Raw genomic sequence first — 18,523 nt, 5'->3', positions numbered from 1 at the left:
TAACTTCCACACCAGTCTGGAAACCACTGCTGTAGTGAAACCGTCTCTTTACCTCAGGATTCACTGTTATGTAATCGACTCTGGTGGCCTTAAAGTATGTTTTGGCAAATGTCTCACCTCTGTGCAATGTTGGCTTCCCCTCTTGTGTCTCATTGTGTCTCGGCTGTGCAGGCGTTTGGCCGTTAAAATGCAGACTTTTTCACCAAACATAAACAAATCAGTTTGGACACTTTGGACTCAGATATTAATGGAACACAGAGATCCATATTTTTTTTTAGGTCTCATGTAGTGCTATATCGAAAAAGCATCATGTATTTTTTTAAATAGATTTATTGGTAATGCAGCACAATGATTTGGACATAAAAGATTTAACTTCAGGGCTTCAAATCCTTCTGTCAGCAAGCATCTACCTGCCTCTGAGCAAAAAACTGCAAGTCAATGGTGTCTGCTTTGAACTGACCTCTCATCTCAGAGGTCAGAGGTGAAAAGTCAAAGACCACTGCGGTGATGAGAGCTGACTGGGTCCTGGTTCCTTGTTTATTGGAACAGTGCCATAAGGCGACTCTTGACAATTGACCTAATTTATTCCAAACAATCCACTTTGTTAATAATTGGATTGAACCAAGGGATCTTCCTCGGAAAGTCTGTCTCTCTCCTGGGGGTTTGACACTGTGTACATGTTGCAGCACATCATGCTTCTGTATCTGTCTGCAGAGCTGTTTGTTCAACAGACTAATGGATAAATATAACTTAGTCGGTACTTTTTGAATGTCTAATGGAAACAGTTAGATGAACAGGGTCTGTATGTGCACATATAATGTTGTCCTATGATATCTGAAAATTGTTCTTATGAATATCTTGATTTAGATCACACTGCTCACAGATCTATCAATAAGCTCTCTATGCTCTGCCACACCTCCTCAGCATTTGTGTGTTCAGTAGTCCAGGGCAGCATCACCAGTCCTCAGCATCAACCCTTCTAAGCTGATTATGTTACTTAGGAGAAGATGACACCATAGTCTGGTGTTTTCCACTACACGCTGCCAAGGGCCACTCTGTCCATGTTTGATTTTCATCCTTTGTAAAAAATTTGTAAAGTGCTGTCCTTCAGTACCACGTTTCTATATCAGCTTCTTTAGAAGGGAAGGAAAGGCAGAAACTAGTAATCCAGCCATGCTAACAACACACAAAGAGAGGTGTTGGGAGAACTCTGCAGGCTCTGGCAGATTTCTCACCACAGTTGCAGTTTGAGTGCTGGAAATCTCCTGAGCCAGGTATAAAAAACTGTTTCCCCTCCCCGAGCTTATGCTCCGAGTCTTCGAGGCATGCCAGCCGGCGAGCAAAGATGCAGATGGAGCAGCTCGAGAGAGGGGATTAACCTGAGCACATGGGCCAGAAGGAAGTGAGGCAGGCACTGTGTCCATATCTCCCCCCTCCTCCTCCAGCCCTCAACCACTAAACTGGTAAATATGGGAAGCTTCTGAAAAACGTCGGTTTATTGCTGCACACTTGGAGCGGAGTGAAGTTTTCTTTTTGCAGTAAAACTCCCTGACAAATTAAAATTAATGTTGGATGTTATTGAGGCTGTGCCGCCTTGGGACACTTCTGCCAGCAATGATACACATACTTATGGCTGCAACTTTCATTTTAAATTCACTTGCTGATTATTTTCTTTCTGAATTGTTTTGTCTATGAAAATTTCAGAAACTAACAAACAAGGAGCCCATGATGACGTCTTTAAATGTCTTGTTTTGTCCGATCAAGACTCCAAAACCCCAAAGTATTTCATTTGAAATGAAATGAAACACAGAAAAGAAGCAAATCCTCACACTAGAGAGGCTGAAACAAGAAGTATTTTGTCATTTTTGCTTGAAAAATGACTCAAGTGGTTAATCGATTATCAAAATCGCACTGCAGCAAGTCTGCATGTGCCTTCTTTGGCTTGAAAGCCACAAAGGAAGACACGTGTGCCGTTTATAATGATGATAATGGTGGCAGATTTACCACTCCACATTTGTAGTATTTTTAGCAAAAATGGGTATTCAGTTTCATGCATTTAAAAAAAAAGCAATAGGGATGCAAAATATGGATAATAATTTCACATTTTTGTATTTTAAAAATAAGTTCACGACCTGTAGTTTGTGCACCCCTGAGGGTAAAAAGGCTAAGAAACCGATGAATTTGGCATATGTCATGTTACCTCAGGGGATGAGTTGCGAGAGTGTGAAAGTCTACAGGACAGAGCCGCTAACGTTAGCCTCTGATAACATTACATATTGGCTCCCGTGCAGTGAATGGGGATTTTTCTGACAAAACCTGTATTAAGTAAGAGTCATTTGAATAACACAGTTAAATATTACTGTAAGCTAGTTAGCCAGGCATGCTAAAGCTGCCATCTTACATTAGCGCAAACCATCAGAGACAAACACTCAAAAAATAATCACTATTAAAGACTTAATAAAAGACACCAGCATTCATACTCTTTGTAAGAAGCTCCTAAGTTATGATGTTAGCGAACGGTCAACTGGATAAGGCTCAGTTAGCATGAAGGCCAAGAAGACGGCAGAGTGACATGAAAACATAATCACTGACTTGGCTTTATTTCAGTCAACACCTTCACCCGAAACACGCTGGAAACGGGAAGTGCAGGCACAAAATCAGATCTGACATCTGTTATTGTCATCTTGAGCACGCTGCATCTTTTCAACATCGCTGTCAGTTCACATTTTGATCAGATATGGGTTACATCCTACAGCAGTTAGGAGCACCATCCTGATATCAGATAGCAGAGCGAGCAGCAGTTGAGAGCAGAGCGTGAAGGCCTGCAGTGTGAACGTGGTCCCGGAGCGGGACGACGCAGCCTGAATACTGAGGAGGAGGCTGAGTGTTTTATTCAGCACCTTGGCTTGGTCCCACCCATCAGGCTGATGGAAACCCCTCTAATGGATTGATCACACTTTTCTTTTCTCGCCATTAACGGACGCAGTTTCTTTTTGGTCTTTTGTTTTTTTTGTTTTTTTTTTCCCACCTGGAAGTTTGCCAAGATGCTGATGGTTTACATGTACAGTCAATTTGTTACTGTTCTCCCTCTCGCTCTTTTAATATCATAATTAAAACAAGTGTATTCTGGGTCAGCAAGATTTTATTAAACTGTGCAGTGGCCAGACTAGCAGTGGGACTTTAGGGAAGGCAGTGTTGGTGAGTTGGTCCACCACTTCAGCCCAGAGTGAAGTATTGGATGGATTAAAGTTGAATTTTGGTGCAAACATTTTGTTGTCCACAATATTTTGTAATATGGCCAAATAGCCTCAGCCTTACTTCGTATTTAGTGCTAATTAGCTAACGCTGGCATGCAAAAATGCTAAAAACGTGGTTGATATGTTGGCTGACAATCAGATGTGAGTAACGTCTCATTCCTCTCGACATCATTTCACTCTACTCAGAAGCTCGGGTAGTCGGCCTCGTCACTAGGAGCAATTAACGTCTTTCACGGCGAGCTGTTATTTTTAACTTACAATAACCTGTACAGCTGCGTCAATCCCATTCATGCTTCCGGATGTTTCTGATTCAAATGTAACTTTTAATAAAGGGACAGTAACAAGACAACAACTAAATCCAAGAAACACTGTTTTCTGATAACGTTAAAAGTTTGTTTACATCAGTAAGCTTAAGTGAAAACGCTCAAGAAATATTTCCACGTGATACTTTATAACATGTCGGTGATCAGGCCTTTGAAATAGCTTAAATGCTACCCATCATGTAACATTACTTATGTAAAAGTGGAGAGATGTACAAGCAGTATTTTAGATGAACATAATGTAATATTGTAAATAACGGATGCTTAATCCTCCAAAATACTTTACCTCTAGACTGAATTGAAATAGAGCTTTTGGGTTTAACAAGTTGAACCCTCACCTACCACAGTCGGCATCTGTTGAGACAGATGGTAACTGTCGACCTCAGCAGGTTTGTTAATAGCTTCAAGTTAATCTGTATTTCACAACTTGGGTTGTCTTATTGTGTCACACGTTTTGAGGGCTGGAATGAAAAATCCTCCTCGTGATTTTGGTGAAATCAGATGCAGTTTGTCTGCCTGTGAGACCATCAGAGAACTCTCTGCAGTTGTTGCATTTTGCCTCTCGGGGTGGATTTGTGTTTTGTGTGTTTGGCTGAAGGAGCGGATTGCTCTGTGCGAGGTATTGTTCCCTTTAGTCCCGTGTGGTCAAGAGGATTCAGGGATTTTGAGATTTGCTTTGTAGAATTCATTTCTTGGGAACAAGTGTTTTAAAACAAGTGCAATTGCAGCAGCTTAAGAAAACGAGCTTGGTAACCACACTCCCATTTGCTCATGTTTTATTAAGCAGCAAAAGAAAAAAAAAAGAACCTGTGGGAGTACTTCCAGCCCGCATCTGATTCTAGCTGCACTCTTACATTTTGAAAACAATCCCTGCAGGATCCTGTTGGCCGTCTAATAGGATTGTTGTGAGTCTGGAGGGTTTTAGTGCAACCCAAAAAAGCTGTCTGTCTGCTGTCTGCTTTCACAAAAACATAAACCAAATGTTTTCTTTCTTTTTTTTTACTCATCTTGTCAGATTTTACTGTAAGATTCTTAACGGGCTATGTGACAAGCATCCTCCTGCTCCTGATGTTTTTGTAGCCGAGTGCAGCAGCTCTGGTAGAGAGAGAAAAATGCAGCCAAAGTAAAAATAGACTGTGGGAAACAGATAAGGGCAGCGAGAGACGGAGCCGTCCCTTTTTGCCAGTGGTTAAGTTGATGTCTGAGCCACAGTGAAGCACAGATATGACACCCAGCTCTTGTCACATGGAGTAAACCTCCCCTCCCCTCCCTGGACTAAACACTGTGGAGAGGACTTGTTGTTGACTCCACAGGGACCGACCTAGTTCCCTCTCACAGCTAAAGGTCACATGTCTTGTGGGTCAGGACTGATTGTGTGTAGACTTCACTTCAAACACAAACAATGAACTTGAGGATGTAACAGTAAGACATCAACACCTACAGTGACTAGAGGAGGGAGCAGAGAAAAGAATAATAATCTTTTTTTTCCTTATCGTTGCTGTTCTTGAATCAGATCCAAGCCAAAACCCTATTATCTGAAATAAAACTTTCCCAGTTTTGACAAACGCTGACAGCGCTCGGGCAGTTTAAAATCGTCCCTTGAGCCTCGTTGGTGGTGGTGGTGTTGGTGGTGGCGGTGGTGGCTGTGGTCAGTGGAGGAGGCAGCTGGCGCTCCTATTAGGCAGTATTAGCTCAGCGCCCTCAACCGCAGCCACAAACTTATCTGCCGCACTCATTTGCAATGGAAAAAGCAAAGCCGATTGGGGCCTGTCTGCCGGCCGAGGATGACGGGGCTGGAGGAGAGAAGCCTGGCAGGCTCTGTCGTCTCCCACTGTGACGGCTTTACTGCTCTCTGTTTACATTAATATACAGTAATGTCATGTGTAGCCTCTGTGGCAGGCAGACAGCAGGCTATTTATAAAGCTTCTATATTCATCACAACTTCGTGATTGCTTTTATGTTGTGTTCAACTTATTTATCTATTTATCGTCATTGTACTTCTTATATGAAAGGCACTTTTGTCAACGTAAGCTGCTTTAACATTTAACATTTTATTGATTTTTTTAAAAAAATTTTTTGGGTATAGTTTGGAAAAGCTGGACGGAATAAAGGATTTTAGTCAATAATGTGATGTAAAATGTACAGATGATATCAGATTTAAGGTCATTCATAACAGTGTTTTTATCAGGTTTTGTTGTTTCGAGCAGAAAACATTTTTCTAAATCGTGGGAATCGTTCTCATTACAAAAATAGAAGAAGGCACGCACATCCAAACCAAAAAAGGGCAGATGCTGCGTCAAAAGTAAGCAAAAATGTGAAATAAACAAATAAACGGCTTGCACGCTGCAGAGCTCAAATATCCAGTTACTTAATGCACCGAGGTTGTTATAGTGACACTGCTCTTCTGGAAATGTAACTACCTGGGTGTATTAAAAGGGCAGTATGAAAGACTTTTAGCTGAAATTGTCAAAACGAAAATTATCAAAAGAATGTTAATAAGTTGCAGTTTTGACATTAGGATGTCTATGTTTTGTTTTGCAGAGATATCTACTGGAGTTAGCATGCTAACCAGCTAGCCCCAACCAGTCACGGTCCAAAGTTCCTGGGCTAACGCTGTAAACACCAACACCCCTCTGGTCCTTGAGTTCCCAGTCAGAACCACTAGCTGCATGGCTAACTGAGCTAACTAGCTAATGATAGTTACAGCAGTTAGCTAACCCCTATTGTATGAATTTGACATGTGGACAATTCTTACATATTGCACCTTTTTAAATCTGCCCAAAGTGATATATTTTGTGTTAAATAGCTCTTTATTCCAACAGTAATCACTGTTATGGAGTGTTTGGTCAGTAACCCATGTCTCTCCTCCCCCCCGCTCATGCAGTAAAAAGAAAAAAGAAAATTTGTGGTATCCCTGCCCACTTTATCCAATCAGGACAAAGAACTCCATAAAGAGGCGGTCCTGTCTGATCCTCCTGTTTGCTGCTATGTCTACACGTTCATGTGGTGACGTAGAGCGGAGGGAGGGGATTGCTAACTGCAAAACGGACAGTAAGTTAGCTAAAACTAGCAGCTTTAAGTTAGTGGATGTATGAGCACTGCAATGTACGAGCTGTTTGTTTCGCTCAGTATGTCTCATTTTGAAATCAAACATTTCGTGCAGTTTTCCCTCTCAGTCCATCATCAGCAGAACCTTTAGATTTGATATTTTGCACTTGTACAAATAAGTCTCTGATCTGTCGGCATTTATTTTGGCATGTTATTTTATGTCGACTCCTAAAATGTGAGTATTCCATGTATGTGGAGCAGCATTGAGACGTCACATAGATGCACGTAGCTGTGAACGATTTTCTCGGCAAAACTCTCTGCGATACTTTTGTGCGTCTTTGTTGGGAGCTCTCCTGCCGTACTGTTCCCACTGGCCATTGTTCAGTTTTATTATGCAGAAGCGTAGCAATCATTCCTGAGAATGTGCACGGCAAACACTTTGCAGGTAGCAGGATACAAATACAACAGTTTCAACCCTATTCTGCTTTTTGACACTTGCTGGTGAAATGTACAGTGAGGAAACAGAAGGCAGGGAGAGAAGAAAACTGCAAGCTAGCAAATATGGATGAAAACAATCAGTAGTCAAAGAAATCTGCTTTGTTGCTGCTTTAAGGCTGGAACATGCCTCTCCAGGCTGCACGTGAGAAAAGTCATTTGAAGGTGTTCGTGTGGCTGCATCTTTTAAACTCTTCCTATTGTTTTCGTCCCATCAGGAAGTTCAGGACGGGTTGTTAACATTTTGCCCATAACACCTTTCTCTGCGTAGATCTGCAGAGACATTAATGTGCATCTTAATTCCAGCCTCATGAGAGGAAGGAAACGCATTAAAAATGTTTGTTAAGCCTCAAGGACATACACACACACACACTGCAGTTTGGTGAGAAACACTGAATGTAAACATAACAGTATTTGTTTATAAGAAAACTCCACAGGGCACCTTTTAACATAACTTACTCCTCCACGCATTAAAGCTAACAGGCTTGTTTTGAATCATTAAAATGGAGCTCAGTGATCTAATCAGCTGTGTGTGTGTGTGTGTGTGTGTGTGTGTGTGTGTGTGTGCGGTTTACATGATACCCCACTAAACTTCTGTCATGGCTGTGCTTTTTATTGACATTTCATCAAGATAGCTCAGTTTCTCATCATTGTCAAGGTATTAAAGTCTCGTCTTCTCTCAGCTGCTCTACGCGGTTGTAAAAACGACTTTGTTGTTCTGCAAACGCGCTGAATATCGCCAACACTGCATGTCAACAATGAAGCTTGGTATCTTGAGTTTGCAGCAGGCAAAAGATTATTTAATCTATATTGCATGTGTCTTATTGATTCTGGCAAGTTATTTAAAACACACCATCAATATTCTGTCCGTTCCAACCTTCCACCTGTATTTTGACTGCTTTCTGCCTGATGATCTCACAAATATTTGGCAGAAAGTAAAGGGTTGTTAAGAAACTGTCTGAGTTTTCTGCTCTGATGTAACAATTAGTAAGAAGGAAATGACTCCAACTTCAGTTCTCAAGAAACAAGAAATGGATCTCTCTCATCGTTGACACGTTGATGATAGACTTGCTCCTTGATGTTTGTGTGCTCAGACTTCAGCACCTCTCTGAGCCTCATTTTATTTCTTACCTCCAGCCAAACTTGTGTGTGGGAACCTTGACAAGGTGGAAGAACAAGTATGCACAGCAGTAACTGGGAGAAAAGCACCCCAGGGCGTCGGTTGCTGACATTCTTGTACTCAGTGGTGTGGTGCAGCCTTGTATTGTCTACTTACATGGTTTTTTCTCCCTGTTTCTCTCTCGTTTCAGTCATTTCAAGGCAGTCAAGGAAGAGCCTATCTGTTTAATTCAGTGTAAGTATGAGACCCACACGAACAATCCACCTCATTTATGTGGAAAACTTTCCTCTTATTATGCATTTTGTTTATTCGGGCTCACACGGTGTGATTAACAAGTGATCTGGAGCTTGTAAATAAAAGTTACACGGACTCACAAGTAGCTCATTTAATGTGCAAAGTTAAAAGGTGTACTCACTCTGGGTGTGTTTGTTTCACTTTAAACCAGAGCTGAATTGTCTCCCCGTCACCTAAGCTTACTCCTTTCCTGTCACACTTGTTTAGTCTTGTCTTCTGAACATGAACACCAACTTAAGCCTCGCCAACCCAGTGAAGCTGTTTACCATTTAACGCACAAAAATTAGAGCGATGCACAGGAAGGTGGCGCCACAAAAGTACAACAGAAAGGGGCATGTCTGCCGTTAGGCCTTTACGTTTACTAGCCACAAACAAGTGAAAACAGAATTTTCTGCAGATTTTATTCCCAGCAGCCATATTTGATTATCCGTTTCAACAAACACATTGTACTACATTAAATTCACTCGGCTGACGCTTTACAATTCACCCTTACGTTCATATAAACGCCCACTTCATCATGTGGAGAACAGGAGCTGGATATCAAAGATTTACAGGATCATAGCGAGTGAAGACCAGTCTGATTCCAGTCTCTGCCGGCTACACCCAGTAAGCACTGATTTGGTGATTTGCAGGTCAAACAGGCCTTGACATCTGGGTTAAAACTTTGGATTTTTTATGTTATATATAAATGTCTCGACAGTAATTAAATGACATAGCCACTACGCACATCGATGTATTTTGTCCTGAAATCACCAAATCAAGGCTTCCTGCTAAACTGAGCTGACGGACTGTTTGTCCTCTGTGAGTGTTTCAGTCCGTGCAACAAGAACCGCTGCTTAACATCCATCTCTTTAAACCCAAGAATCACTTTCGGTGGTTTATTTCGTGCTTGGTTGGTTTTTGGGACGTGGCTCTCAGTCACAATGAACCACACAGAAGTCCCCCAGTTGTCACGGTGCAACTGCTTTGTGCAACCTGTCTCTCAACCTGATTGTTCTTACCTGCCAGAGTGAACTGAATGAAAGAAGCACTCGAGATAAAAGTTCAAATAAATCATTTCAAAAGTGTCTTATGTGAAAGCACTCACAGTTCTCTGAACAATGCCTACGGTGGTGTGCATGTAAAAAGACATTTAGATAATTTGGTGGGAAAGGTGAAATTTTAGAGATGTCTGCATGCAGCCCAGTTACATACATCGACACTGCACTTCAATGAGTGTGTCTGTGGTGTGTTCTTTAATTAAAATGACACTCAAAAGCTAATCAGCGGCAGTGTATATGCTGGGAGACATTGGTATAATAATTCCAGAAAAATCAATACATTTCCCTGAACAAATACATATTTATTTGTGTTTTAACACTTTGGAAAGAAGTGCAATTAATTGAGATAGAATGATTAGTAGACCAGCATGTAGTAATTTGACTGACACTGTTCTTAACAATGAGTGCTTTTACTTTGAGTACCTGAGTACATTTTACTGCTTTTACTTTAAGTGAAAGATTTGAGCTCTTCCTCCAAGCCTCCTCCTGACCTCTGCAACCTTTCCTCCCCTACAGGGTGAATGTCGGCTGCGGGCCAGCAGAGGAGCGGGTACTCCTCACAGGTTTACATGCTGTGGCTGATATCTACTGTGAAAACTGTAAAACCACCCTGGGTTGGAAATATGTAAGTCATTCACTCCTCAAACTTTAACCTGAGCCCTTTTACTTTCCCGTCTTAGTGTTTCTAGTTGCACCACTCATGCTTGTTGCTGTGATGTTGTGTAAGTATGTGGTTTCTTGGCTTCCAAGAGGACAAATTATGCTGTTACAGGTCAAAAGAACAAAGTTGCTCTCATTAAAGCATTGCTTGCTAAAGCCATGGTGACATTTTTTTTTTTTTTTTGCTCACGGTTGTATTTAGGCTCACAGATTGAGCACGTCGTGGTCTCCTAGCGCTCAAGATAATTACAGTGCCGAAAGGTTGGCTGCAGACAGCCAGACTGGTACCTCTGAGAGTCTACAGTGATTAAATGTCAGACCATTTTGAAGAGGCTTGTCCTGGTAATTGTCTGAAAAGACTATAGAAGGGTGTAAAATAACTGAACAAACTATAAGACAGGGACTCACTTAAAGCCGCTCCTTCAGTGACAAAAACAATTACAGATTCTCAGAAAGGCCCTGCAAAGCAAAGCAAAGCAAAGCAAAGCAAAGCAGAGCGGAGCTGGTTTACAAGGCAAAGCAGGCTGAGCAAATAATCAAAGACACAGACCCACATTGACATCCTGATTGTCCTGAAGCTCAGCAGGACTGGGACATATGCCGGAAATCATACAGCACTTCAAGAGATGTATTTCCAGACAGGAAGTTTAGACACTGGAGGAAACCGCGAACCATTGAAGCGCTTGTGTTGTTCACTGCATCTCTAAAATCCTGCTTATTTCAGATAATAATGAGACCAGATGGGCAAACGTGTGTGTATTTGTCTTGCTGTGTATTTGTTTTTGTTTGGACTTGGAATTAAATTCTCTGCTGAGTTATTGCACACTTTATTACATGATGTATGTCTCCTCTGTAGTCCTGGAAATGCTGGAAAGTTTTCACTATAATTTACTTGAAAAGCATCTAAAACACCGACTGAGGGGGTCAAAGTTTGAAAATGACAGACATTAGTGGAAGAAAGTTATACAAAGTAAACTGTGTGACATGATGAAATGCCATGGTTAGATTGACGTCAGTCTACAAATCCATTCAACCATGCTCCTTTACCAGATGACCTTTTGTTAATGTCAAACAGAAAGACAGAGAGGAAGATAAAGGATATCAACCTCTTTTTTTTTTTTTTTTTTTAATCGATGAAAAGTTCATTCTTGACTTTGGAAACAGTGGTTTGACCAAAACAATTTTAACATTATTGGTGTCTTAAAAACTCCACCAGAATATAAAATAAGGTCTGTTAGTGTGGCTGGAATGACTGATCCATTGGTGGGTCAGTGGGATTAAAATGTACTGTGAGGAGTTATTTACTGGTTATGAAACAGTCTCAATTCAATACTGATGCCTCTACGTGCCCTACACAGGCACACAAGACTATCAGCGAGAATATTGGCTTCTTCAGTTATTGTCAATGCCTGTCAGCAGGTCAGATTCCTCTCAAAATCATAACATTACTGGGGAATGTTGATAACTTTGGCTTTCTCAGCAAAATTACTGTTACTGAGCAACCAGATCTGTTGGCTGTAGGCTGCATGTAACCTCGGTGTATGAACGGTACTCAAACAAAGCTCACTTTGTTATCAATCTTACATGGCCACAAATAGATACATAGCCTCATCGTAATGCATCCTGCAAACAGCTGTGTTTATTAAAAAAAGAAAAAAAAATAGTATTAAAAAAAATATGTTGCCTCCTTCTTTCACTTCAAAACAAATGCATATGCTAGTCAGATCACGATCTTTACAACAGGAGGTGGTGGTGCTCACACCTCTTTTGTTTACAGGGGCGGCCAGAATCAATATCAATATCAATATATCTTTACCACTTTTGTATGTGTTTGTGGAATTAAAAGAATATTCATCATCAGTATCAGTCAGGCTCTAGGGTGGACGAGGGCTTGTAACTCAAGTTGTTCTCTCTTTTCTGTCTTTTTGTTCGTTTCTACAGGAGCACGCGTTTGAGAGCAGTCAAAAGTACAAAGAGGGAAAGTTCATCATCGAGCTGGCTCACATGATCAAGGACAACGGATGGGAGTGACGCTCCGGCCGCGCTCTTGTCTTTTTCTGACCTTGGAATGCTCTTTATCGAACTATGTGGAGCGTCGACCATCGACCACCCTGCCCCTCTCGAACCCCCCCACCCCTCCTCCAACACCTCCCTTACAGAAACCCTCCACGAACCTCCACCCCTTCGCCTCCCTCACGTGCACACACCCACCGGCTCATCGTGAAACTGAACAGAGCAAATGACAACGACGACGACGAGGAAGTGGAGCAACTGTTGAAAAATCACGTCACAGGAGTCCTGTCGTTACTTTAAAGATTGTGTGTTCTCCTTCGCAGCTCCGGAGCTTTTGGGTTTGACCCCGCCCCACTCACTCTCCCCCACCCACCACCCCTGCCTCCACCGAACCACGCTTACAAGTGATTGTGGTGATATGGCGACCACTAAGCGTAAGGAGATAGACTTCACTGAAAGGACATTTCTTTGTTTTCTTTATTTCGCCCATACAGCGAGACGAATGACTTTCGTTATTTTAATGTTATTTGCTATAGTTTTAACTTCTGGGTTTGGTAAGGTTTTGGTTTGATGGCAGATGGATGTTACTGGTTAGCATTTTTATTTCCCTGTCAAGTCTGTCATGTTTTGGTTTGTTTGTTTTTTGGCTTGTTGTATCTCTGCCCTTAGCTGAGCATGTTTTTCTTTGCTAATGTCCAAATGAGCAATCAGGGACGGGTGAGGAGCGGAGGGGAAAGGGAGTTTATCATAGTTACAAATATGTAGCAGCATCTTGCTTTTTTTTTCTTTTTTTTTTAAGTGGCTATGGATGGGATTGCAGTAGTGTGGGGTTTTTATTCCTGGTATTTTTCTTTTCCATTTTTATCTTTTTACTTTCTTGTGAATTTTCTTTATTCTCCTCCCCGCCCACTTTCTGGTACTTTTAAGCACCCAAAAAGCATTGAAAGCAGCACCTAGTATTTGTTTGACATAAATATATATATATATAAACATATGTATATATATATATATATATATACACACACATAAATATATAGATATATAAATATTTGTAGTGTTTGGCTAAATGCGATTGTGGCTGGTCCCATTTTGCAGCAGTACCATAAGTGGAAAAAGACAAGAAAAGGAGCAGAAATAATTTCTAGACTGGGGAACCTGAAATCAGTGTCCACATGTCATAAAACGTTAGGACAGACTGTATTATTCCATTGTCTAGTAATGAAACAGTAAGAGACACAACTACATATGAAAATATATACACACACTATGATTACATATCCATAAATACTATGAAAATGTTCGTAGTACGTAGATATTGGAACATGGATCCTATATATATATATTTGCTGTCATGCACATATGTATATATGCATATGACTGTGTGTATATATGCATTGTGTGTGTGTGTGGTCAAGCATTACACAGTGGCATACTTGAAACAATGCTACTTCGTTTGCACTTTGCAGAGGCCTTTGGTTCATCTCAGTTTAGAGGCAAAAAGTTTGTTCGCTCTCGTCTGTTTTTTAATGGCCTTCTCACAGATGAATGACAGATCGTTGGAGATGGAAAGAAAGTTTGACCCGGACGGTTTGAGGATTTCGTCGTCTCCGTATAGACTGTAGTGTGTTTAGCAGCTGTCTGTTAGATGCTTCTAGGGAATTTGGTTCGATTTTATTTAAATTTTGTAGACAAATTCTGCTTTTCCTCTCAGTTTTTGCCTGATTTTAAACTTTTCTCTGAAGAGAAAAGTGTAGTTTGTGATTCTTTGCTGCTATTCTAGAAATCCCGCCATTTCCTCCCGCTCTTGTAGGTCTTTTGCACTTTATAGCTTATCCGTCTGTCTCTCTCTTAGAGCGTATGAATTGTCTCTTTGTGGATGGCGTCTGTGATTTGCCTCTAAGCCGTCTGAATCTTGTGTCTCTTCAAAACATGAAAGGCCTCCCCTCACTTTTCTGTTGTGCAGTGCATAACTCTGAAAACCGTCATGTGAACCAATGTGTCTTCCCTCCCTACTGGTTCAAAGTGGCCCTCAAAATAACTGCACCAGAATCCTCAGAGAGCTCTTCCCCACTTATTTTCTGTGATTAACAGAGACTTGGTAAACATACACACATATATTTTCTATGATAAGATTTTGAGGTGCAAAAACAGATGGATATTCAGTATATTATTTCTCAGAGTAAAGCAGGGAGGAAGAGGTCAGGACAATGCGGGATGCCCAGGGCTCGTTGTCTGTCTTTTTATTGGAAGGATAGAAAAGATGGCGGCAGGTGGAGGCGGGGCAGGATGGGAGGGGAGAGATTTAAAAATCAGCAGTGATTGATTACTTTGCCGGCAAGGTCAGTCTAATCACATGACCTTATATCCTAAAAACGATGACAATGCAAACCCTTAATAGTTAGCAGTGACCTACTTGAAAATATAAAGACATAAACATATTGGCCCGTGTTACAGTTTTTGTACATAAAGTAACATATTTAAGGTTTTATACGTATTTCTACTGGGTTAGTTGTTTTACTTCCCCAACTTGAAGCACTTTTGTTCACTGTACCTCTGGCTGTGTGTGTCTGAATGTATGTATGTGTGTGTGTGTGTGTGTGTGTGTGCGTGCGTGCGCATGTGTGTGTATGTGTGTGCATGCATGTGTGTTAGCCGCATGCATGCCTGCACACGAAAGAAAGCGAATGTTTAGTTTCTTTTCCTCGGACAGTTTTATTTCTCTCTCTCTCTCTCTCTCTCCCCCCCCCCCCCCTTTTTGGTTTGGAAGTATTTTTATTTGTCCTGTTGTGTTTTTTCTTTTTTTTCTTTCGCAACTGTTTGGTTTCACTGTCTCTCCCAGTGATCTGCGAGGTCGAGAGCCAGGTTAGTTTGTTTGGAAGTGATTTATCCCTTCTTTTTTTCTGTTAGCTTGTTTATTTAGCTTGTGTGGTGAGAGCCCTTTAGAGGGCCGGTGTTTAGGTCTCTGCTGAGCCATGTAGACGTTGAGGGCGAGCTGGAATCTCCCACCATGTCGCAGGGAGAGCCTTTACCAAGACCCTTTCTCCACCACAGTCAGTGTCTCCTGTATAGAGGGCTTTCAGGTGATGAAACGCACCCTATGGCGGCCATTTTGGAGGTCCTTAGCTGGGCTGTGAATATCTGATTGTATTTCTTGAGAACTTGTTCATGTTTGTGCTGGTTTTAAACTGAATATTAACTGTTAATCCCCTGATCCATTTGATTTGAGTTACTGTTTGGATGATATTAGCTTGTCAGCTACCTGAACTGAGCTGCTACATCCCAGTTCTTGAGCTGCATCCTTTGAAGTTCGCATTTCAAGACTCCTAAAGCCTTGTCTGCGTCTTTAAGTTTTATGTTAATGGTGCATTCAAGCGGTCTTCGTCAATTCATGAAGTTGAAAAATGTGACCTCATTGATATTTGTGTTCCTGTGCTCATCAGTGCTGGTAAACTACTGGTAAGCTACATTTCATGAACTTGAGTTTACTACTTGGCGTTCACCACTTTGTCAGCCATTTCCTGGTGATAAACTTGAAAACTACTGAGACTGAAAGTTGGATCATGGCACATGATTGCTCAGTAACGAAACTGTAGATGTTCAAATTTCTATTATTTCTAAGCACTGAGCACAGGAATGGAAATGTGAATATCTACAATTGGGTAACTCCGTCTGCTGAAGAAGATTGTGTGATACACTCCAGAACAGCTACCAGATGGACCTTGTGGTATGATTGTTTTATTAATTTCCAGTCGACTTTAGGAGTGGTCAAGGAGTGCCTGAATGCACCATTGGTTTTATGTCCCCGAGGCTACACTGTCTCGTTTTGGAGAGGACGCGCAGGATTGGTCTGGCTTTTAGTTCCTGCGACAGACTCGCTTTGAAGGGCTGCATCGTTCGAAGGTTTCAGCTCTTGAATTGAGATGCAGCATTTATCTGGTCAGCCAGCCTTGACTGTCTGATATGATGAACATATCTAGGTGAAAATGTCAAACTTTTGATATTGGGGAACTTTTTCCAAACTCACAGAGCAAAGGGTAGCTAAATTTGGAAACAAAGTCCACCAGACCAATCATGTCTGCTTAAATCGTTACTGAACGGACCCACAGTAGTCCGACTTTCCTCTTAACTGTTACATGTACACAGCTAGTTTCTCCAAAGGACCTCCAAGATGGCGCCAGCTTTGGTTGCTGGGAGATTTGTGACCCAATTGCAGAGCCTCTATACTCTCCCTTCGATCAGTCAGTCTAAGTTGAACCAACAAAATGCAGTTGCCAGTGTCACCTGCCAGTGTGTACCAAATAAGAACCAGGTTCTATCGAATGCATCAGTGTCATGTGTCAGCGAGCAGGAAGGAAGCCAGGGATCATGTTCGAGTGTCTCCTGGAGATTCAACTGCTATACCAAAATTAAAGAGGAGAAATCCTGTCACTTATGGCATTGTCTTTCTGTAGAATGTTTTGATTCTCTGAACTTAACAGCATCAAAGCAGCCTGGATGAAAAATGTAGATATTTGCTGCTGAAAACTGTTTACTTTTTATTGTTATTTTGTTTTACCGTGACACTGGCTACCGCCTTTTTGAGCTCTGTTACTGTCTAAAACGTACCTGAAAGGATGTTGATCAAAGGCAAGATGGGTATACAGGGGAAAAGACTGTACAAGTTCTTTTCTTAGGACTGTTAAACTACAGTTTAAGGTCTAAAGCATGTTGTATTTATAATGGCTATATGTCGTGCCTGTTTTATTATTATTTTTTTCCTAAATTTGAAAACAAAAATATTATATGCTTTTTATTTGACTACATTGCTTTGCATTCTGTCTTAGTAAAGCCATGTCACATGTCTGTTTTCACTCTAATGTAAACTATCAGATATCACAATAAATTTTCAATGGCATTAAGTTGTTGACTGTGTCAAGTCTGGAAGTCGTTCTTCCGACTTCGATGTGTTCATTAGCTTTGAGTCGTAACAATATGGATGCTACAAAGAGGATGTGTTGTATTTGTTGATGGCCGTTTAAAGTTTGAAGCTTACAATTACAATAAGCGATTTTATCCCACACTGTGCCACTACATTCCCTAAAATCACTCAAAAACGGCTTTTCTTCACTTGTTGCCAAGGTTGATGATGAGGAAACTTCAAACTAATCTAGGTCACTGTGTCAGCAACTCACAGTTACAACTTAAAACCATATTACATGTGAGCAAAAACTTGATATGTAACATGTGAGTTAATAAAAAGTTTCAAACCATCAACCAAACAATTACTTTTGCCCGCCATGTTTCTGCGTACGTGACGATAAAGTTGTGTCTGAAAATTTCAATATTTTAAAGTTTCGGAGTTCTTGTTCTGACTTTGTCGTTCGAGTGAACTGCACCAGTCGGGAACTCATTTTCCTGATTTTTCCAACACCGCATGAATGTTACTATAATTTTTGAGATTGCTTTTTGTTTGCTTTGTTTAAAGGCATTGGAAGTAATTCAAACCTATTATCTCAAAATATAGTCTACTTATACAATATGTCATGTTCAGAAGAAACTGATCATGAAATTATGTTTCACAATCTTTTTATTTGCATCTTTTTAAAACATCTGTATGTGATACAGATAAACAGAAAAAAATAGATCACAGCTCTGAAAATTTGTGCCCACATTTTTGTCTTATCACGTTACAATTTCCTAAAAAACAAATTCGAAAAAATCACTGTGAAGATCCCTATTGTGATAATCATGTCTTTCATTTATTTTGTATTTCCAGTCATTTTAAACTATCACTCAGTGCATAACAAATCAGTATGCGTTTAAATTGTTAAACTCATTTTTATCAGTTTTTGTATATACAGAGGAATTTGTTTTGCTGAGGTCATACATTGTTGTCGTGTACAATCGAAATGAAAACCGGTTATATAATTTTCCATTCTGAGAGCCATAAATCATGTGCAAAGCCACAAGAACATTATACATAATGAAAATAAAACATCAGCATGTTGCAGGAACACAGAGCTGAGAAAAAGGAACTTGTCTGTGGAGGTTGTGATATGTGTGAAAAAGGTGATAGAATTAACTTCAACATTTTACCACAGAAGCTGAAACTGTGATTAAATATTACAGGCCTGGCAGAAAATATGTCAGAAAATGCCCTTTAAATTTAAAACAATTACTGAAGCATGAAATTCACTGGCTGCCCTACTGATATGCGAGTCTTAGACAGAAAGTGGACAGAAAGTGGAGTGTCAGGCTGGCAGACTGTCAGGTAATTAGTTTAAAAGTGAGAAACCT

At 40.7% G+C, this 18,523-nt stretch overlaps 1 protein-coding gene across 2 annotated transcripts in view; it reads left to right on the top strand.

Moving 5' to 3' along the window:
- The window catches only part of ypel1 (yippee-like 1), a 31,437-nt gene extending 14,296 nt beyond the window's left edge, over positions 1-17,141 (top strand). For both annotated transcript variants that reach the window (XM_073467015.1, XM_073467014.1), the window contains exons 3-5: positions 8,431-8,474; positions 10,091-10,199; positions 12,176-17,141. In XM_073467015.1, coding sequence (XP_073323116.1) covers positions 8,431-8,474; positions 10,091-10,199; positions 12,176-12,265 — 243 coding nt within the window. In that variant the 3' untranslated portion in view covers positions 12,266-17,141. The remainder of the gene's footprint in view (positions 1-8,430; positions 8,475-10,090; positions 10,200-12,175) is intronic.
- The last annotated feature ends 1,382 nt before the right edge of the window (positions 17,142-18,523 follow it).

Source organism: Pagrus major, chromosome 5 (genome assembly GCF_040436345.1).
Source record: "Pagrus major chromosome 5, Pma_NU_1.0".
Lineage (NCBI taxonomy): Eukaryota > Metazoa > Chordata > Actinopteri > Spariformes > Sparidae > Pagrus > Pagrus major.
This window is presented reverse-complemented; position numbering and strand designations above follow the sequence as displayed.